The sequence below is a fragment of the Oncorhynchus mykiss genome, chromosome 2 (genome assembly GCF_057628025.1).
Source record: "Oncorhynchus mykiss isolate SJ-2025 chromosome 2, ASM5762802v1, whole genome shotgun sequence".
In the NCBI taxonomy this organism is placed as follows: Eukaryota; Metazoa; Chordata; class Actinopteri; order Salmoniformes; family Salmonidae; genus Oncorhynchus; species Oncorhynchus mykiss.
In genome coordinates, this window is record NC_143023.1 from 78,972,802 (window position 1) to 78,995,102 (window position 22,301).

The window sequence follows — 22,301 nt, forward strand, 5'->3', positions numbered from 1 at the left end:
TCTAAAGCAAGCCAGGCTTGATAGTCCCCTGGGATCTGGCAACTGAGGCCCGGTTGTTGCTCTGTGATGTTTTGTTGAGATGATTTTTGTGGAGGCTATTTACACTGAGTTGACATTCAGAACTATGACATCTTTATTGAAGGGAATGCAAAACAATATTGTTTGGTAGAAATTGCATTAAGTGAATATAGAACCATTTATACTCTATTTATATATCAAATAAATGAGTATCCCTGTTTTCAAATGACAACCTGACCTGTTGAAAAACAAAGAACAATAACAGCTGAGCTTCAATACACAGCTGTGTCTCACCAGCTCGCAGGATTCTGGGTTGTGTGAGTGTGTGTGTGTTTATGGGGGTTCAACCTAGCTTCCTCAGGTGTGTCTGCATTGTGGGAGCCTCTGGAATGCAGACCAGATAGAGAAGATCTGTGTTTTTACCTATTCTCTCTATAGGCTCAGGCTCCATCCAGAAAAAAACAACCCTAGCTCCTACCCCCAAAGCACTTTATGTAGATCTGAAAATATTAGATAGCTAGGTATAAGAAATATGGTGGTAGCTTGCCCTAGGTTAGGAGGAAGGTTTGGCATTTTGGATATAGTAGCTTCCAATCCAATACTTTCAAATCCAAGTGTAGGATGTAGGGCTAGTGGTTGTTTTGGATAGAGCCTCGGGACTACAGAGAGCAGAGCCTCTGCCAGCTTATAGTACACAACTGCCTGTGCCTGCCTGGCTCCCTGGCCGCCATGTGACACAAACAGAGCATGAACAGGCCCAGAGGACGGCCATAGATGCTTGGCCCCTGCACCCTGCATGGCTAACTAGCACACACGTCCAGATAGATTTAATTTAAAAAACGCTGCCATTACCAGTGGCCAATGAGGAGTTGCCATAATGAGGCCATGTCACATAGGGGGCTTGGAGAGTTCACTGCCTCAGTGTGGACAGTGGGATGGTGGTGGGATAGAGGGGAGGGGGCGGTAAGTTTTGTGAGGTTTGTGGCCAGTTGACACAAGCCAGACATTGAGTAAGAGGACGAACATGTGATCTGTTAGGAGCGGTTCTGACAAAAGGCTTTGATATATGCCGCTAGTGTTATATAAATCCAATCCATTAGAAGTGACATGAGCCCTGGTGCAAAGAAAATACGTTAAAAAAACAATTGAGAAAATACCACTTTTGTTTTCCATTTAGCTAACCACTGTAGACAGATGCTAGGCAGGGACATGGGTGGAGAAGGGAGAGGGGTGGATGGAATGATGTTGGGGTGCAAGTGTAGTTTAGGCATGCAGACCTAGGCTTAGTATTGATAGTAATCCCTCGTGTCTGTAGCCCGTCGTAAATCTGCTGGAAGGTTGGCCCTTATCTCTCCCATATAGCCCTCTGACTCCCTCTTCCCCAGAACACTGTTAAAATGACCTGTTTTCCCCCTCCACAGCAGTCAGTGCACTTACTGATCCCCAAATCCCTATTACAGGACCGGCAAGCAGGCAGACATGCAAAGGCAGGCACCAGGGAGGCAGCTAGCCCTGCTAAAGCCTCCAGCTCCAGATGCTCAAACCCCAGCCGCGTCTCAGGCCGCTAATCGCTCCCTAATAGGGAGAAACACAGATCGATGACAGTGACACGCGTAGTGGACACCATGGGTTGTGTTTTCATAGAAGTCAAGATAAGGCACCTCATAGTGCATAAACCCTTCTCATTGTTAAAGTGAGGCTCTTTCCTAAGGCCCCCTCCTCTCCCCTCCCTAACCCTACATCTACCAGGAACAGGATTAAATGTTCTGGAGCGCCCTGCAGCTAGCTATCAACAAAAGGTGTAAAAGGGAACCAGATGAGATCAGGGATAGAAGGAGGAGATGGAGGGATAGAAAACCATTAGCTGGAAACCATTAGCCCTTCAAACATTTATCACTGACACCCCTATGATGTGCCTCCAGCATGTCTTGATAAGGAGATAACAGTAACCTGAAAGGTCACTGTGGAACTAATGAGAAAGAGACTCACTTTAGTTTGAGAAATCAAATAAATAGTGTGCTTCCAAGATGTAGCAGTTTATGTAACAATAACAAAAAAGGGGCCTCAGGTTAGCAGATGGATTTGGTCAATGCCTTCACCCTGTCTGATGATAAAATTAACCCTTCAAATAAATTAATGAGGTGTCCATTTGTATCAAATAAATGCTGTGGCTCCATGATGTAATGGTCTAGGGAACAATAACAAAAAGGCCTCAGGGAAATAGATGGGTTAGGAACAGTGGAGGCTGTTAAGGGGAGGACGGCTCATAATAATGGCTGGAACGGAGCAAATGGAAATGCATAAACCCATGTTAAGGTGCCACCAACCTCATGTGGTTAGGAACAGCGAAGTCAAATTGTTTGTCTTACAATAAAATGAAACATTTAACAACCCTTTTAAAAACTTTTACATGAGGCTGAATTCAAATAGTGAAGTCATCACCAGTAGTAGTTTTGTTAATATATTTGTCACGGATCCCTCTGGAACTTTCGTTGCGCACACCTGGCCCCTATTCCCACTGATTGTATATGTATACAGTTGAAGTCGGAAGTTTACATACACTCAGGTTGGAGTCATTAAAACTCGTTTTTCAACCACTCCACAATTTTTTTGTTAACAAACTAGTTTTTGCAAGTTGGTGAGCATGACACAAGTAATTTTTCGAACAAATATTTACAGACAGATTATAGGACTTATTATTCACTGTATCACAATTCCAGTAGGTCAGAGTTTACATACACTAAGTTGACTGTGCCTTTAAACAGCTTGGAAATTTCCAGAAAATTATGTCATGGCTTTAGAAGCTTCTGATAGGCTAATTGGCATCATTTGAGTCAATTGGAGGTGTACCTGTGGATGTATTTCAAGGCCTACCTTCAAACTCAGTGCCTCTTTGCTTTACATCATGGAAAAATCAAAAGATATCAGCCAAGACCTCAGAAAAACAATTGTAGACCTCCACAAGTCTGGTTCATTGACATAACCTGAAAGGCCGCTCAGCAAGGAAGAAGCCACTGCTCCAAAACCGCCATAAAAAGCCCGACTACGGTTTGCAACTGCACATGGGAACAAAGATCGTACTTTTTGGATGAAATTTTTCATTTTTCTGATGAAACAAAAATATAACTGTTTGGCCATAATGACCATTATTATCTTTGGAGGAACAACGGGGAGGCTTGCAAGCCAAAAAACACCATCCCAACCGTGATGCACGGGGTGGCAGCATCATGTTGTGGAGGTGCTTTGCTGCAGGAGGGATTGGTGCACTTCCCAAAATAGATGGCATCATGAGGAGATATTATGGAGTAGAAGAAGCAACATCTCGAGACATCAATCAGGAAGTTAAAGCTTGATTGCAAATGGGTCTTCCAAATGGACAATGACCCCAAGCATACTTCCAAAGTTGTGGCAAAATGGCTTAAGGACAACAAAGTCAAGGTATTGGAGTGGCAATCACAAAGCCCTGACCTCAATCCTATAGAAAATTTGTGGGACAGAACTGAAAAAGCATGTGCGAGCAAGGAGGCCTACAAATCCGATTCAGTTACACTAGCTCCTTCAGGAGGAATGGGACAAATTTCACCCATCTTATTGTGGGAAGTTTGTGGAAGGCTACCTGAAATGTTTGACCCAAGTTACAATTTAAAGGCAATGCTACCAAATACTAATTGAGTGTATGTAAACTTGTGGCCCACTGGGAATGTGATGAAAGAACTAAAAGCTGAAATAAATCATTCTCTCTACTATTATTCTGACAGTTCACATTCTTAAAATTAAGTGGTGATCCTAACAGGGAATCTTTACTAGGATTAAATATCAGGAATTGTGAAAAACTGAGTTTAAATGTATTTGGCTAAGGTGTATGTAATCTTCTGTCTTCAACTGAAAATGTGCACTTTATTCACCATGGTGCTGTTGATTATTGTTACAATGTCCGTTGGTGTGTGTAAGTACCTGTGCGTTTTGGCTTTCGTGCCATTGTGGATCGCGCAGATGATTATGGGTCTCATCCCGTGTAATAATCATTGTGAGTTTGTGTATTTATTCGAGGTACTGCTCGCTCTTTTGTTTTGGGTTTCAACCCTGTGTTTTTGTTATGTGTTTGCTTGGTCTTCGTCCCCGTGCCTTTAAACATCATGCCGTAATTTGGGCTAAATAACAAACCCTATTACTCATTCCTGCGTCTGTCTCCCGAATCCATTATGAAAACTTGACAACACTTACCACAAGTGACTGTTAAAATAGCACCACCAAGACAAACCATTAATATTTGCACGTTATGATAATGTAAGATAGTTCTAATAAGCTTATGATACATTTCTCTGTTGAATTAATATTGAAGAAAAAAAGTATTACTTAAAATGACCATGAACAGCAGAAAATGTCCCAGATTGTGCCTTTAAAGAGAGCTGGATAAGGGCGGGGGGGGGGGGGGTAGAGCTTTCAGTTGGGCCATGCCTAACGGTCTGCCTGTCAGAGAGAGACTCAGAGTTCCCTGGTAACAGGCTCTGAGGGCATGGCATTTCAACAGTACAATGGGTGCACTGTAGTGGACAGGGATGGGACAGGGCCCTTTATATGAAAACCCCAGGACTGCACACACAGAACAGGCACATTTTTGACCCATCATTGTACCCTGCTGAAGAAGAATTGAACATGAAAAACATGGTCTGACAACTTAAATTACAATATATTTAACAAAAAGACAGGAAGATTGGAATGTTACAATGCACATTGAATTAGTGAAGTAGATTGCAATTGTGAATGTCAAAAACTGGTTAACAGATACAGTATTCACATACTTACAGCGTGTACAACAAATATGACTGGGTCATGAAATTAAGACTATAGATACAATCATAAGACAATCAAATACATGAAAACAAGTGTTTGCTTTGAAAGTTGATTGTACAGTAGCCTAGAGCTTCTATAAAAGGATGAGACAGGTGACAAATTGTACATCACAAATTCATGTGTCAACAAATACTAAACTATTTAGGAGTAATCTATTAAGGCTTGGTTCTCATGATCAAGCAGTCACTTTCTTATTGTACATATTAAAGACAATGCACCCTGACACCACAATAGTTGATTCCTATTAATAAACACAACTGTGTATCAAAATGGAACAATTGAAGGCTGACCATTAAACCTAAATAGGTACAAAGATGCATTGGCTCTCATCCAGTGGAGGCTGCTGAGGGGAGGATGGCTCATAATAATGGCTGGAACGGAGCAAATGGAATGGAATCAAACCATGTGTTCGATGTATTTTATACAATTCCACCTATTCTGCTCCAGCCTTTGCCATGAGCCAGTCCTCCCCAATTAAGGTGCCACCAACCTCCTGTGCTCTCATCATGTTTTTCTATTGCAGTTATCTTTTGAGGCTGGGTGAAAATAAATTATGGCATATCCTGCAAGAAGCCCAAAAACAACATCAATATTTTATCCTGACAAATAAAGTAGGCAAAACATTGGTTCACACAAGAGGTAGTTCATTAAAATATTCAAAAACATTTCAACTGATGCACGTTAATCTGGTACAGGTGTGTGGTTACTGGGCTGGGTTACTGATTAGCAGCACACGTCATTCTGTGTGGCAGGTGCGTAACACAGAACCATATATATGAGAGGAATCAGAAACACGCTCACAGCTGGTGGTATTTCTCCTTGCAATGCGATATGTGTTTGTATAATCTGTCTATTCGGTTCTGTAGTACATCCGCGTGTTCATAGGAGAGAAAACCTAATTCCGGAGATAAAGGTTCGCTGTCTCTGTACAGCTCGAGAAGCCGAGTCCTGGTGTCCCTGCGTCGGTGCAGTTCTATCACTCGCTGCGCTGTCCTCTTTCTGAACACAGACACGGAGCCCAAGACCGTGCTGTGGTACTTCTCCCACATATCAAGCACCCGGTATCCATGTACAAGCCCTGCCTCGTTGTCTATGAATACCAGGTCACCGCGGGGCGTTCTGAGCAGGTTGTTGGTCTCCCTCTCCATCACGCGCGAGTCCCACTGCAGGCTAAAGAGGTTGCTAACGAGCCTGTCGAAGTTAGCAGACAGGTAGTCCAATATTATCAGGTCGGTCCACTGCATTAGCTCGAGCAACTCCGCAGTCGTTTTGTTCCCCAGCTCCCCTTGCAGAGGACGCAGCCCCTTGCTCTCCTGGCGCAGCGGAGCAGGTGTGACTACCCCGGTCAGGTTGGCGACCCACTCGGTGAGTGAAACAACCGCCCGCTCACTCCACTGTAAACCGCCAATTCTTCTCCTAACAGAAGCCCATTGTTCACTGTCAACGTTCAACTGGGCAAGGATGAGAGGTGGTAGATTTGTAATACCTAGCAAATTAGCCAGGTAATAAGTCAGCGTTTCCCCCTGCACCTGGTCCGCGTTTATTCCATAACGCACGCAAGCTTTGGCTCCGTCCGAAAAAGTGGCCAGCTGATTGGATATTCTACCACAGCCCGGCTCCAGTCTGACTATGCGGTGTCCCCGGGCTCTCTCTCTCCAAGCCCGGGCATGTTCCTCACTGAAGCTGGCGGGAAGCTGAGCCTCCAGCCATTCACTCCAAAAAATACCCTCAACGAGCGAGCCAAATTTGGCCGGGACCTCCCTCTGTACTGACCCCTTGTTATCTACATTCATATGGTAATCTCTGCTTCCTAAAGAGCCAATTTGATCCCTAACACCAGTAACGTTGCGGACATCGAGTCTGCCCCCCAAGTGCAGTCTCTGTGCCACTGGAACAGCGAGCAAAGCACGGAAAGTTTTAGCGGAGATGTCCGGTGATGGCCCAACGTGAAAGGACCTCGGTAACTGTAGCCCCCGTTTGTATCTCTCCAGCCGACTCTCCAGCCTGCTCCAGACGTAGAATACACAGGCACAAGTGCAGAGAAAAAGCAGTGCAAGTAAGTTCGCCGACACAGCCCTCATGTTTACTGACAGCCGCCCTTCCCTTTGTTGCGCAGAGACAACTCGCACAACCCCAACGGTAATGCGGTTCGCATATCTGTTCCGCTTGGGTGAAATAAAATCCTTATCCGTCGATATGAGTTTTATTTATCGGACGAGCTTTTTTTCATAATAGCTGGTTTCCGACCGCGAACGGCTTTCTCTCTGCGTCTCCATCTCTCCGGTCTCCACTGGGTGAGGCTGGTTTAGTTTGATTTGTGTAGCTACTAGCTTCGGCTCAGATACTAGGATGAGGAACACGTGACTCAGGTTGCGAGCTGGTAGGCGTATCATGGGAAGTGGTGGGTCCTATGGAAGCGGTACTTTGGAGAGCTACACATCCAGAGGAAGTGCGGCTAGGCAACATGGGCACCCGATGGTGCACGATTCTGTCAGAATCAGACAGCACTTTATTTAATTGTATCAGGGTTGGAAATAATTAATTCCAATTGTTCACGTGAAACGTATAATTACTAAAGAGTGCTCCTGAAACAAGTTTCAGGGACTTGATCCATGCAGTCCACTTAAATATCCTAAACCAAAAACATAATATAGGCTATCATATAAAGGTCCACTGCAACCATTTTTTCAATATCAATATCAAATAATTTCTGGGTAACAATTAAGTACTTTACTGTGATTAACTCAAAATGATAAAAGAAAATAAACAAATAGCTTCTTGTCAAAGAGTAATTTCTCAAGCAAGAATTTTGCTGGGCTGTTTTAGTGGGGGGGGGGCTGAAAATGTGCTGTTATTGGCAGAGGTTTGGCTCTCTTCCTTATTGTTCTAACTAAAGTGATTTACTGCATGGCCAAAACTCCCTCACCAAAATAGGCTGACATTTCAGGTGGTCTTTAAAACCGCTCAACACTAATAGGGTATTATCATTCTCTCTATCATTCCAACCTCCTAGTGTTGAAATATACTGAACAGCCAATCAGAATTCATTTTCCCTACAAAAATGCTTTATTCCAGACAAAAATAATTCTCAGTTTTATCGGCTGTCCAGGTGGCAGATCTGAGATGATTCCTGCAGGTGAAGAAGCCAGATGTGGAGGTCCTGGGCTGGTGTGGTTACACAAGTCTGTGGTTGTGAGGCTGGTTGGATGTAATTCTCTAAAACGAGATGGCTTATGGTAGAGATGAACATTACATTCTCTGACAATAGCTCTGGTGGACATTCCTCTAGTCATCATGCCAATTGCACACTCCCTCAACTTGAAACATCTGTAGCATTGCGTTGTGACAACTGCACATTTTAGTGAAGGTGCGCTATTTAATCAACTTCTGAATAGGCACACATGTTGGGTGGCTGGATTGCCTTGACAAAATAGAAATGCTCACTAACAGGAATGCAAATAGATTTGTAGGCACAATTTCAGCTCATGAATCATAAACGCTTTACATGTTGTGTTTAGATTTTTGTTCAGCATATTTAAAGCAGTCAATCACCTTTTTGACTGCACTGGCCCTTTAACATCTATGCTTCCTTTTTAGTTAATTTATGACTATGACCTAAATATTCTTTCCTTGCTGTGACCTCAATTAAGTATGCTTCTTGCCTCATGCTCTAATGTATAAGAGCCCGTCTTCTTCACACATGGCAATGCAACATTGTGGATTGGCATTAGGCCTATAAGCTACTCATTGCACGCAAATAATTAAACATTCTGTGTGCTGTCTTATATGCCTTGGCCGGGTTTCCAATTGTGATGGAACTTAAAGGCGCTGCTTGGTCAATATGAGGTCTGCATTGGCTGTGCAGCATTTATGGTGTTATGGCCTCTTCAGAAGTCAGGGCATTCTTGCACTTTGCCGAGCAGCAGAGAACAGTTGTGAAGAAAGTAAGTTTGTGTTTGTACAGTCGTGAGCAAAAGTTGAGTGACACAAATATTAATTTCCACAAAGCCCACTCCCTTTGCTGAGAAGCAACCCCACACATTAATGGTCTCAGGATGCTTTACTGTTGGCATGACACAGGACTGATGGTAGCGCTCACCTTGTCTTCTCCAGACAAGCTTTTATCCGGATGCCCCAAACAATTGGAAAGGGGATTCATCAGAGAAAATGACTTTACCCCAGTCCTCAGCAGTCCAATCCCTTTACCTTTTGCAGAATATCAGTCTGTCCCTGATGTTTTTCCTGGAGAGAAGTGGCTTCTTTGCTGCCCTTCTTGACACCAGGCCATCCTCAAAGTCTTTGCCTCACTGTGCATGCAGATGCACTCACACCTGCCTGCTGCCATTCTTGAGCAAGCTATGTACTGGTGGTGCCCCGATCCCACAGCCTAATCAACTTTAGGAGATGGTCCTGGCACTTGCTAGACTTTCTTGTGACGCCTTCTTCACCACAATTTAACCGCTCTCCTTGAAGTTCTTGATGATCCCATAAATGTTTTATTCAGGTGCAATCTTACTGGCAGCAATATCCTTACCTGTGAAGCCCTTATTATACAAAGCAATGATGATGGCATGTGTTTCCTTGCAGATAGTCATGGTTGACTGAGGAAGAACAATGATTCCAAGCACCACCCTCCTTTTGAAGCGTCCAGTTTATTCGAACTCAATCTGCATGACCAAGTGATCTCCAGACTTGTCCTCGTCAACACTCACACCTGTGTTAGAGAATCACTTGCGTGATGTCAGCTGGTCCTTTTGTGGCAGGGCTGAAATGCAGTGGAAATGTTTTTGGGGGATTCAGTTAATTTGCATGGCAAAGAGGGACTTTTCAATTAATTGAAATTCATCTGATCACTCTTCTTAACATCCTGGAGTATATGCAAATTGCCATCCTACAAACTGAGGCAGCAGACTTTGTGAAAATTAATATTTGTTTCATTCTCAACTTTTGGCCACGACTGTACAGGACCTCCCACCCTCACCTACTATCATCCAATCATGTCAATGCGGAGTCCTCTGCATTGTTCTAAGGTTTATTTTGTATTCTATCACTCATGCTCATTGTAATTATATTATGTATACATTTCAACATTACTGTAAAGTTTATTTCAGCACATTTGCCTGAGTTTCATATGTACAAGTCCAATAGGCTGTTTAGTCTATTGCCATGTGACTAGGCCTTATGCCTGCTGTAGGGTATAGCCTTTGCTGTTATATACCTACCTGTACTAGCTTATACAGCCATGTCATATGTATCATAGCAGTGCTATAGCTTAAGTTATCGTTCTCTTTCCTTTCAGAACCATAGTTCATGTCAGTTCTCACTGGACATGATTGGCAGTTATCTGAACCCCATGAGTGGTCAGGTGTGTGTGAGAGAATGCGGAAATTTTCCATTAAACTCCCCTTAACCTGGACATCCGCCTCATCCTGGTTCTGAATGGACATTCGGCAGTGGTAGCCTATTGGGCCTCCAACCCCCGTAATCTCTGACACCATCTGTCCACGAGACTACAACCTTGTGATAGTTATTACTGAATCGGATGCAGCTGAGAAGAAACTAAACACTAGGGGAATGTAGTGACGAACATGGTAAAAAAAATTGGGCTAGGGTTGTAGAGAATCGTAGGACAATGAATATAGTATCAACCCTTAGGTGCTGGCTTAAGGCTGGTAGCAACCACTTTATTTAACCTTTGACTAGGCAAGTCGGTTAAGAATAAATTCTTATTTACAATGACGGCCTACACCGGCCAAACCCCGATGATGCTGGGCCAATTGTGCACCGCCCTATGAGAATCCCAATCACAGCCGGTTGTGATACAGCCTGGAATTGAACCAAGGTGTCTGTAGTGATGCCTCAAGCACTGAGATGCAGTGCCTTACACCGCTGCGCCACTCGGGAGCCCCTAAACTTAACTTGGTTGAGTTTACAAAAAACAGATCAGCTATAGGTCAACCTCACTGACTGGGGTCTACCATATGGGTGTCATTCCTGATTATTATAATTTTTTAAAAGTATGTGTATGTTACCCATTATGACAACCTGCACCTCCTTGCCATCCAAGTGACAGGATAAACAACCAAGTAAACCACAGAGTACATGTAATTACTTGGTGTTTCACAGGATTTAGATACTTAATATGATCTGACCCTTTTTGTCAACTTTTGCCTAAAATGACATACCCTTCAGGACCTGAAGCAAGGATATGCATATTCTTGATATCATTTGAAAGGAAACACTTTGAAGTTTGTGTAAATATGAAATTAATGTACGAGAATATAACACATTAGATCTGGTAAAACACAATACAAACAAAAAACATGCATTTTTAATTTTATCTTTCAAATGCAAGAGAAAGGTCTGACTTTAAGATAGGAGTCTAGATGTAATTTAGACTTTGGCCACCAGATGGCGGCAGTATGTGTGCAAAGTTTCAGACTGATCCAGTGAAGAATTACATTGCTGCACAGTATTTTGTATCAAGTCTGCCAGGAGTTTGCTCAAATATGCTAACTTGGTCAATTGATACTTTTTCAAGTACATTTTCAGCAAAAAAAGAAACGTCCTCACTGTCAACTGTTTATTTTCAGAAAACTTAGCATGTGTAAATATTTGTATGAACATAAGATTCAACAACTGACACGTAAACTGAACAAGTTCCACAGACATGTGACTAACAGAAATGGAATAATGTGTCCCTGAACAAAGGGCGGGTTCAAAATTGAAAGTAAAAGTCAGTATCTGGTGTGGCCACCAGCTGCATTAAGTACTGCAGTGCATCTCCTCCTCATGGACTGCACCAGATTTACCAGTTCTTGCTGTGAGATGTTACCCCACTCTTCCACCAAGGCACCTGCAAGTTCCCCGACATTTCTGGGGGGAATTGCCCTAGTCCTCACCCTCCGATCCAACAGGTCCCAGACGTGTACAATGGGATTGAGATCCGGGCTCTTCACTGGCCATGACAGAACTGACATTCATGCACAGAACGAGCAGTATGTCTGGTGGCATTGTCATGCTGGAGAGTCATGTCAGGATTAGCCTGCAGGAAGGGTACCACATGAGGGAGGAGGATGTCTTCCCTGTAACGCACAGTGTTTGCCTGCAATGACAACATGCTCAGTCCGATGATGCTGTGACACACCGCACCAGACCATGACGGATCCTCCAAATTGATCCCGCTCCAGAGTACAGGTCTCGCTGTAATGCTCATTCCCTCGACGATAATCGCGACTCCGACCATCAACCATCACCGCAGACAAAACTGCAACTCGTCAGTGAAGAGCACTTTTTGCCAGTCCAGTCTGGTCTAGCGACGGTGGGTTACAACAGGCCTACAAGCCCTCAGTCCAGCCTCTCTTAGCCTATTGCAGACAGTCTGACCACTGATGGAGGGATTATGTGTTCCTGGTGTAACTCGGGCAGTTGTTGTTGCCATCTGTACCTGTCCCGCAGGTGTGATGTTCGGATGTACCGATCCTGTGCAGGTGTTACACGTGGTCTGCCACTGTGAGGATGATCCGCTGTCCATCCTGTCTCCCTGTAGCGCTGTCTGAGGCGTCTCACAGTACGGACATTGCAATTTATTGCCCTGGCCACATCTGCAGTCCTCATGCCTTCTTGCAGCATGCCTAAGGCACGTGCACGCAGATGAGGAAGGACCCTTTACATCTTAAGGTGTTTTTCCGCGTCAGTTGAAAGGCCTCTTTAGTGTCTTAAGTTTTCGTAACTGTGACCTTAATTGCCTACCGTCTGTAAGCTGTTAGTGTCTTAACGACCGTTCCACAGGTGCATGTTCATTTATTGTTTATGGTTCATTGAACAAGCATGGGAAACAGTGTTTAAACCTTTTACAATGAATATCTGTTTTATTTATTTAACCTTTATTTAACCAAATCAACATATATTTTAGATTCTTCAAAGTAGCTTGCCTTTGCCTTGACAGCTTTGCACATTCTTGGCATTCTCTAAAACAGCTTCACCTGGAATGCTTTTCCAACAGTCTTGAAGGATTTCCCACATATACTGAGCACTTGTTGGCTGCTTTTCCTTCACTCTGTGGTCCAACTCATCCTAAACCATCTCAATTGGGTTGAGGTCGGGTGATTGTGGAGGCCAGGTAATCTGATGCAGCACTCCATCACTCTCCTTCTTGCCACAAAATGGACTTAGCCCTATTTGGTAAATGATTATCTTCTGTATACCATGCCTACCTTGTCACAACACAACTGATTGGCTCAAATGCATTAAGAAGGAAAGAAAGGCACACCTGTTAATTGAAATGCATTCCAGGTGACTACTTCATGAAGCTTGTTGAGAGAATGCCAAGAGTGTGCAAAGCTGTCAAGGCAAAGGGTGGCCCATGTTCTGAATTCGGTCGCTGTACATTTCAAAAGTGCTGAACAAATAGTTATACTGACTATGTCCATTGTTGCTCGCTCATTGTCTTAATCGAAATTACAGATTGCCTCTTTTCCACTTGGTCGCCTTATGCCATAGTTTGTACATCTCAATTGTCAAAACATATTTGTTTAAGCAAGACAGCCATATCAGCTTTGCTTTTTTTTAAAGCAGTAAATGAGGCTAAATGAACTGCTTCGCTGCCAGAAAAGGCTCTGCTGAAAGCCAGGTTTAGCAGTCAGTGGTAAGGTGTTGGGACTCTGCTGTTGGGACATCTTTATGTAGGCCCTAACAGTTTGTGTGCACTGTTTTGTCACTGTTATATTGCAATTAATGTATTGTGTAGTGGGTTTGCTGGCATGCATCCCACATTTTCTTTGTTTGCCAGACCAAGATTTACATGCTAAAATCACCACCGCAAACTATCAAATAGAGTTAATCAACCTGCTTTTCTGTAAAAAACATTCTATTCAGGTCTCTCCACAGGCTCAAAAGACTGTTCCTAGCGACAATAGTCCTTGCAGTGCTTCTGTGGTGAAGTCTTGGAGCCCCAAAATATATTGATGTCCTGCTTCTTGGACTTCATAGACACTTGTGCTGTACAATTAATCAATATGGCTATAAATGCCACAAAATCCACTTCTCAATGAGTATATCCAGATCACTCGATTGACTTAACACTACAAACTGGTTATAATGCATCCAACGCCATATCGTCAACACTTTTGCCTCTTGCCCCTTCTACTCTCTTCACCTCCTCCATATAGGAGATCTGTTGCACAGCCCTGATCCTTGACACCTCAACCTCCCTCACCCTAACAGGACACTCAAGGAAGTCCAGAGTATGATTCCCCCACAGTTGCAATACCTCAAATATCCAAGCTTGACATATTCGGGTGGTCTCCTCAAACAATAATATCGATAGGCTTTTCTCCTTCCTTCCATTTGCAATACGGGTGCGCTGACCACTCCTGTGATTTTCTGACTAAGGTACTCGTCATCTATATCCAACGAGATATAGACGAGATATAACGAGATATATATCCATCCAGCTATAACTCTTTTGACAGGCGCCCTGCTTCAAAGATCAATGGGATCAAAGATCAACATGTTACTTCTGAAGTGAACAATGTTGCCAGTTCCAGTGCAAGCTTCCTCTGTTCTTCATCAACACAACCAAAACAAGGTCTCTTCTAGTCACCTTGATTGAATCCACATTTTCCTACCGTTCTTCACAGTCCTTGATATTAAAAATAGATTTCCAAATTGAATCTCCTTGTCCAAAAAAACGTATTCCAATAAGAAATGTTCTTTGCCCACTGTTACTGTCACGCCCTGATCTGTTTCACCTGTCTTTGTGCTTGTCTCCAACCCCCTTCAGGTGTTTTCTGTTTCTGTTGCCAGTTCCTTTTGTTCCTCAAACCTACCAGAGTTTTGTCATTTCTGCCTGCCCTGACCCTGATTCTGCCTGCTGTCCGGTACCTTTGCCCCACTACTCTGGATTACCGACCTCTGCCAAACCTGACCCTGAGCCTGCCTGTCGTCCTGTACCTTTGCCTGCCCATGTTCGAATTAATAAACGTTTGTTACTTCGACATTGTCTGCACCTTGGACTTACCTTCAAACGTGACATCAGTGTCAACACATGGACACGTTCGAGGTCGTCATTTCTAGCATGTTGAGCAGAAGGACAGATCTTGACATGATGCTTTAATTTCTGTGATAAGTAAATAATTGCACCAATGCATTCCATCCAAAAGTGAGTGTTCCTCAACAGTGAAACCCTTGAATTATGGAATAAGAGTTTGTCTTATGACTAGTTTAAGTGCATTTATGAATTATTACAATTTGGCAAGCATGAATTACTATTTTAATTTTAACCATAACTTTTTTTTAATGTGTCTAATAATGTTGAATTGCAGGGTCAGTGCTATCTGTGATCCTTGACACGTCCCTAACCGTTACCTTAACCAGAACCCTTACTAAACCGTAACCCTTACCTTAACCATTTAACATTTTAACTTCAATGGGGTAGGGATGTCCCAAGGATCCTCAGATAGCACTGACCTTTATTTCAGAATTGAGTCAATGAGGTGGTCTGTTTTCAATTGGCTAACATGTCTCCAAAGTGTCCTTTTGGGTGGTGGTATAATTTCCACCAAAATTATTATTTTTTAAATGTATATTTTTGGTATTGTTGTTCGGACCCCACTGCCCGCAAGTCGTCGCCAAGTTTGAACCAGGTTAGTTTTTTTTCGTCATGAATCTTGTTCTGGAGGCAGCTCTGCAGAGTGGTCACTAACTGGCACAGCCACAACATGAGCAAAATTGAAACGGTGGGATGGGGGGAGATGTTAACACCAATATGTGACTCGTTTCAGAAAACTAGGCATATGTCGCGCATCACTACTTCACAGGAGAGCAATTTGAATGTAATCAAAATTCAGTTTTTGGCAGAAATGCTTCTGGAACGTGTGAACATTCATGTGCCTTAATAACAAATGTGTATGCCATCTGTAAATTTAATATTTTTTAAATTGTGAGCCTAGTTGGTTTAGTTACAGAAAAAGACAGCGACCTCCTCTCTAGCCATGATTGGCTGAGATAATGAGTAGGCTGGACATGCTAAGAGATGAGTTCGGATTGGTCTGCCATGTAGCACGCTTCTGTCTATAACATGAGCTGGTCAATATGTGTAGGTTATCCTTTCTAATGCCGCTTCTTTAAAATATATCACGTAGTAGAACTGCATAAGTGTTGCTCTCCGCTTTGTGGAGAACCAAGTTTTGAAATAAGTGGAATTAGAGTATGATGGCTAAGGAGAAAATTCTGCCATTTGATTGCAAATATGAAGACGGAGTCAGAAAGAGAACTCCCAGGTGGTTGTATAAAACACCTATCTCTGGATTGCATCTTCAAACTAAGGGAAACCATGGCATCCATGACAGAGATGGAGAAGCGTCCATCCATGTATAAGATAGTCTAGCTAGCTACATTTTCAGATATGACATGTTTCTATTTTTGTCAGAAAGTTGTTTTCATGTCAAGTTAGTGTACTGCTAGCTAGCTAGCTAACGTTGTGTATGATCTGTGTAGTTATATTATTTGTATATCAGCGCAATTTGCTTTGCCAGTTAGCTAACATTGAACCTGGTTGGTTAGCTACCTGCAGATTAATGCAGGGTGGTAATGTTATGAGTTGGGATTATGGTTCAGATTTTATCTAGCTAGCTATATGTCTAAACAAGACTCCTATGCTAGTAACCATATAAATAGAATGTTCATGATGTCACTGTGATGACTGTCGATAGACGTAGCTGGGAAATTCGCCAAATAACGGACACATTTACGCTTCTCAACACCCATTGAATATGGCTGGTGTCACTAAACGTTGGCAAAAAGCGTAATTAAATTGCTGCCAGCAGCACAGTTGCAGTCGGCAATGCTTTGGATAACATAAAAACAGCCTAACCAGCTCTGCTTGGGCGAGTAAAATAGCATATGAACATGGGATGAGCAATAGTAAAATGTGCAGAATTGCAAGAAATTTGCTTTAATGTTCAACTTTGGGCACGAAAAACGCTCTGCCTCTTTCAACATTTTTAAGCAGAAATGGGGTGTGCCTTTGGTGGTTCATCAATTAGTAATTCTGGCTATGCTCGCTGCAACCGACATAGCTAGTTCGTTAGCTAGCTACAAATGACTAGCATAGCTGATAAATCCTCCTGTATATGTTGATGCCATTTTACAGGATTTGTTTTGGAAGCAATAAGCATTAAATGACCTGATATGATGGTGCATTGATCAGTTATACAGTTTAAAGATGTTATTTTAGTGTTTTTGCCCAAAGTCGACATTTAAAGCAACTGTCCAGTGTTTTCACATTTCTATCAAATATGAGCTATAATTAATTACAATTTGAGTGAAATCGTTTTCCTAAAAAAAATGTATCTACCTTTTTTTTTTTAAAAGGAGTTTTACTTTTTTGAAATGGTGTGGGCATACCCCAACAATAGAATGGTGTGGGTCTATACCGTCATTAAAAATACTAACGTGGCCAGCTCATCCTCCTTAGGAGGATGTCATCATTCTCTATGAGGAAATAGGAAGCATTTTTGAGTAAAAAAAAAAAAAAAATTCTCCAATTTAAGCTGTGGCCACAAGAGTATAGTATGAGTCAACAACATTGTTAGGGTATGAGTTAACAAAATAATTACTTTTTAAAAGTGAGATTTTCACTTAGTTACTGGACTTTAAAACTGTAACATTTTCTCTCAGCCTCATGGCAAAATGTGAATAATAACATGAGAGAACTATACTGAACAAAAATATGAGGATGAGCTGGCCAATCAGTGGTGTACTCGTATTTAATATTTTTAATGACCTGTATATGCCAACACCATTTCAACACAAATTGGCTTTTTAACATACTTAATTACACATTTTTGTAAGGAAAGTTATTTAACTCGTAATAAATGATAGGTCATATTTCATAGAAATCTGGAAAGACTGGACAGTTACTTTAAAGGGGCGGGCGGCAGGTTGGCTAGTGGTTAGAGCGCTGGACGAGTAACTGAAAGGTTGCAAGATCAAATCCCGAGCTGACAAGGTAAAAAATCTGTCGTTCTGCACTTGAACAAGGCAGTTAACCCACTGTTCCTAGGCCATCATTGAAAATAAGAATTTGTTCTTAACTGACTTGTCTAGTTAAATAAAGGTTTAAAAAAAATAAAAAATTGACTGGGCAAAAAACGCTAAAATAACTCCATAACTGATCAATGCCCAATCGTACCAGGTAGTTGAATGCTTAAAAACAAAATGGATGAGTAAGATATTTGGAAACAAAGGTGCCGTTTCTTACTGATCTCTACAGCTTCTGTCCAAATACAAATCCTGTAAAATTACATCAACACATACTGGAGGAGTTTCTGACTAGCTACACGTGGCTAGCTTAGGTAACGAACTAGCTACGTCGGTCGCGGAACGCATGACCAGAATGAAACATTGAAGAACCACCAAAAGCACACCCCATTAGGAAAGAGGAGGAGTTTGACCGTTTTTCGTGACCCAAAGTCGACGGTTAAAACACATTTTCTGCAATTCTACACATTTTGAAATTGCTTATGATGTGTTCAAATGCTATCTAGGGGAGCTCCCAACCTCCAGGGTGCCCCATTTCGCTAAATTAATTATGAAAGTATTTTTTTTTCATGCAGGGTTGCCCTTTTCTATTTTGAGCACCTGCCCCCTGAAAGGTCTGTGCATGGCCCTGAGCGCAGGCGTATCTCAGTCCTAATTAAGATTAACAGGGACGCACAATGGAAAGGATTTTATTTTTTCCCCCTACTCTTTGAGCCTGTCCCCACCATGCTTTATTTTTAGAATCTACGGGGGATCGCTGCAATTAATAATCTCTAATGTAGCATGAATGAGTGCACATACTGTACATCCAGAGATGGATGAATCTAATTAGCTCTCATCCCCGTCCCCACTCTCTCGCCAACTCTGTCTAATTCAAGCCTCACTTTTCACAGCCAGTCAACTCTGTATTCAGAATTTAAGTTCTTAATCAAATTAATTGGGTCATTTTTACAGTAGCATGCTGGCATACCAAATTGCCTGAGTCCAGAGGAACACAGCTCCAGACTGAATGCTCAATTACCAGGTCTAAAATAGCCAGGAGTCCAGCCACGCATTGCACAGCACGCCATGCTGCTGATCATAGAGTTTACTGTCTCCAGACAATGCTTACATTCACTGGACATATTGGCAAGAGGCAGGGAGGCGAGGAAGAAGACACACATGATTGCTGCCTGTTGTTGATGACTCTGGGAGGGTGGAAGATGATGAACAACAGTGTTCATAAGAAATGATTCCACTTTAATAATGACATGAGATTGTCCCTCTGTTATTCTGAGAGAACAGGACCTGTGGGCCAGACAGCTAGTTGCCCCTTATTACTTTCACTTCTCCAGTCCTGGCAGAACAGGCAAAGCTTGTACATAGGATGTGTAGCCGGTTTTAAAGTGTAGAATTGGCATTTCGTCTAGTGGGTGTGTGTTGTGGAGGACTGATTTGAGTCTGGTTTGACCAAATTTTGTTGACTGGCCCTGCTCCACTCCGCAGCAGTGTGGTGTCAGTTCTCCCAGATGTACAGGCCTGCGTGTTCAGATATCAAGCCTATCCATTTCCTGCCATGTGTTATTTCCAGGACACCGTGGCTCTGAACCCCCCTCCCGCATTCCTCCTTTATTTCTCCCTCTCTTTCATCGTAAAAACGCCAAACACCAAGAGGGCCGTATAACACTGGCCCCGGCCACTCTGCTCCAATCACCTCCCTCATGGTGACTGCCAGTGCCCGATGCCAGCTTAGCCTGGCCGTCCGTCTGGCCACACCACACTAGCTGTGAGAGCTCAGGTTCTCTGTGGTGTCTACCTACCTCTGGGAGGGGACAAACAAATGAGAGCAGGAGAAAGCACACCAACCAGGCTGCTGTCATTCCGTCTAAGGTTTGCCCATGCTGAGCCATAACTCGATGCTCTCCCTGACGTGGCCCATCACTGGTTGCAGGGCCGAATAATGAATGGACAGGTCTTCCATTAGTGCGGAGAGCAGCCATCATTTCACTGGGCCTGACAATTACTCACGTCAGGGAGTTGTGGACACACTGGGCTCATATCCCCTAGAAGGAAGGAATTCTGCTTGGTCTGGTGTGATACCTATAGTTTAAGAGTGAGTGTCTCTGTGTGCATGAGGAGGAGGCATTAATGTGTAGGCTATGTGTTTGAGAGAAATTATGTAGATACTGTAAGGCAAAAAAAAGAAAAGGACATGGAAAGGGAAATATGTATACACATATACACTGAGTGTACAAAACATTAGGAACACTTTATAAATATTGAGTTGCACCTCCAGTTGCCCTCAGAACAGCCACAATTCGTCGTGTCATGGCCTCAAGGTGTTGAAAGCGTTCAACAGGGATGCTGGCCCATGTTGACCCCAATGCTTCCCACAGTTGTGTCAAGTTGGCTGGATGTCCTTTGGGTGGTGGACCATTTCTTGATACATACAGAACTGTTGAGCGCGAAAAACCATGCAGCGTTGCAGTTCTTGACACAAACTGATGCGCCTGGCAGCTACTACCATACCACGTTCAAAGGCACTTCAATCTTTTGTCTTGCCCATTCATCCTCTGAATGGCACACATACATAATCCATGTCTCAATTGTCTCAAGGCTTAAAAATCCTTCTTTAACTTGTTTCCTCCCCTTCATCTACACTGATTGAAGTGTATTTAACAGGTGACGTGAATAAGGGATGAGAGCTTTCACCTGTATTCATCTGGTCACTCTGTCATGGAAAGTGCAGGTGTTACTAATGTTTTGAACACTCAGTGTATATCTGTTTGTAAAACTTTAATACTAATAATACCCACCATTCCTACACTTTGGGGTGGGGAGGCATAGAAGAAAAATTACTACTTAAATTAGTATCGGTCCTTCACTGCTACATTTTGTTGTTGTGTGATTGCACTTGTTGTGTGTATATATAGAAAATAATTATAAAAACTGATTAATACTAATGGTTAGCATAGATGCTGGAATTAGCACCATGCAAGACTATCCATGACATCCCTATACAGAATAATAAATTGTCACGTCCTGGCCTTAGTATTTTGTGTTTTCTTTATAATTTTGGTCAGGCCAGGGTGTGACATGGGTGATTTATGTGTCTTGTCTTGTCTAGGGGTTTATTAGATTTATGGGGTTGTGTTTAGTAGATTTGTCCAGGAAAGTCTATGGTTGCCTAGAGTGGTTCTCAGAGACAGGTGTTTATCGTTGTCTCTGATTGGGAACCATATTTAGGCAGCCATATTCTTTGAGTATTTCATGGGTGATTGTTCCTGTCTCTGTGTTTTGCACCAGTTAGGACTGTTTCGGTTTTTCACGTTTTCTTATTTTGTATTATACATTGTTCAAGTTATCATCTTTATTAAAGATGTTTATAAATAACCACACTGCGTTCTGGTCCGCCTCTCTTTCCCTGGAAGAAATCCGTTACAGAATCACCCACCACAACAGGACCAAGAGGCGTTATAACGGGCAGCAGCAACAGCGGCCAAAGACACAGGACTCTTGGACATGGGAGGAAATCCTCGACGGGAGAGGACCCTGGGCTAAACCAGGGGAGTGTAGCCGCCCCAAGGTGCAGCAGGAGAAGCGGCAACAGGAGCAGCTCAAAGAGGAATGGACATGGGAGGACGAACTTGACGGTAAAAGGACCCTTTTGCTCAGCCAGGAGAATATCGCCGGAGAGGCGCTGGTATGAGGAGGCAGCACGGCGACGTGGATGGAAGCCCGAGAGTCAGCCCCAAAAATGTATTGGGGTGGCACACAGGAAGTGTGGCGAAGCCAGGTAGGAGACCTGCGCACACTTCCTGTGCTTACCGGGGGGCTAGAGAGACCGGGCAGGCACCGTGTTATGCTGTGAAGCGCACGGTGTCCCCAGTGCGGGTGCATAGCCCGGTGTGGTACATACCAGCTCCGCGTATCGGCCGGGCTAGAGTGGGCATCGGGCCAGGTGCCATGAAGCCGGCTCTACGCATCTGGTCTCCAGTGCGTCTCCTTAGGCGGGCATACATGGCACCAGCCTTGCGCACGGTGTCCCCGGTTCGCCTGCATAGCCCAGTGCGGGCTATTCCACCTCACCGCACTGGCAGGGCGACCGGGAGTATTCAACCAGGTAAGGTTGGGCAGGCTCGGTGCTCAAGAGCTCCAGTGCGCCTGCACGGTCCGATCTATCCGGTACCACCTCCACGCACCAGCCCTCTGGTGGCAGCTCCCCGCACCAGGCTTCCTGTGCGTGTCCTCGGCCCAGTACCACCAGTGCCAGCACCACGTACCAGGCCTGTCGGGCGCCGCCAGAGTCTCCCGCCTGTCGGGCGCCGCCAGAGTCTCCCGCCTGTCGGGCGCCGCCAGAGTCTCCCGCCTGTCGGGCGCCGCCAGAGTCTCCCGCCTGTCGGCCA

At 43.6% G+C, this 22,301-nt stretch overlaps 1 protein-coding gene and 1 long non-coding RNA gene across 2 annotated transcripts in view; both read right to left on the minus strand.

Annotated features, from left to right (window-relative positions):
• Window positions 1-22,301, minus strand: part of LOC149985241 (uncharacterized) — a 1,026,866-nt gene that overhangs the window by 430,662 nt on the left and 573,903 nt on the right. The window lies entirely within an intron of this gene.
• LOC110497116 (four-jointed box kinase 1) lies at window positions 4,688-7,266 on the minus strand. Its single transcript, XM_021573105.3, has one exon. The coding sequence runs from the start codon at window positions 6,951-6,953 to the stop codon at window positions 5,670-5,672; it is 1,284 nt and encodes a 427-aa protein (XP_021428780.1). The 5' UTR covers window positions 6,954-7,266; the 3' UTR covers window positions 4,688-5,669.

Coding starts and splice junctions, on each gene's coding strand:
- LOC110497116 (XM_021573105.3), bottom strand. CDS start 6,953: ATGAGGGCTGTGTCGGCGAACTTACTTGCACTGCTTTTTCTCTGCACT.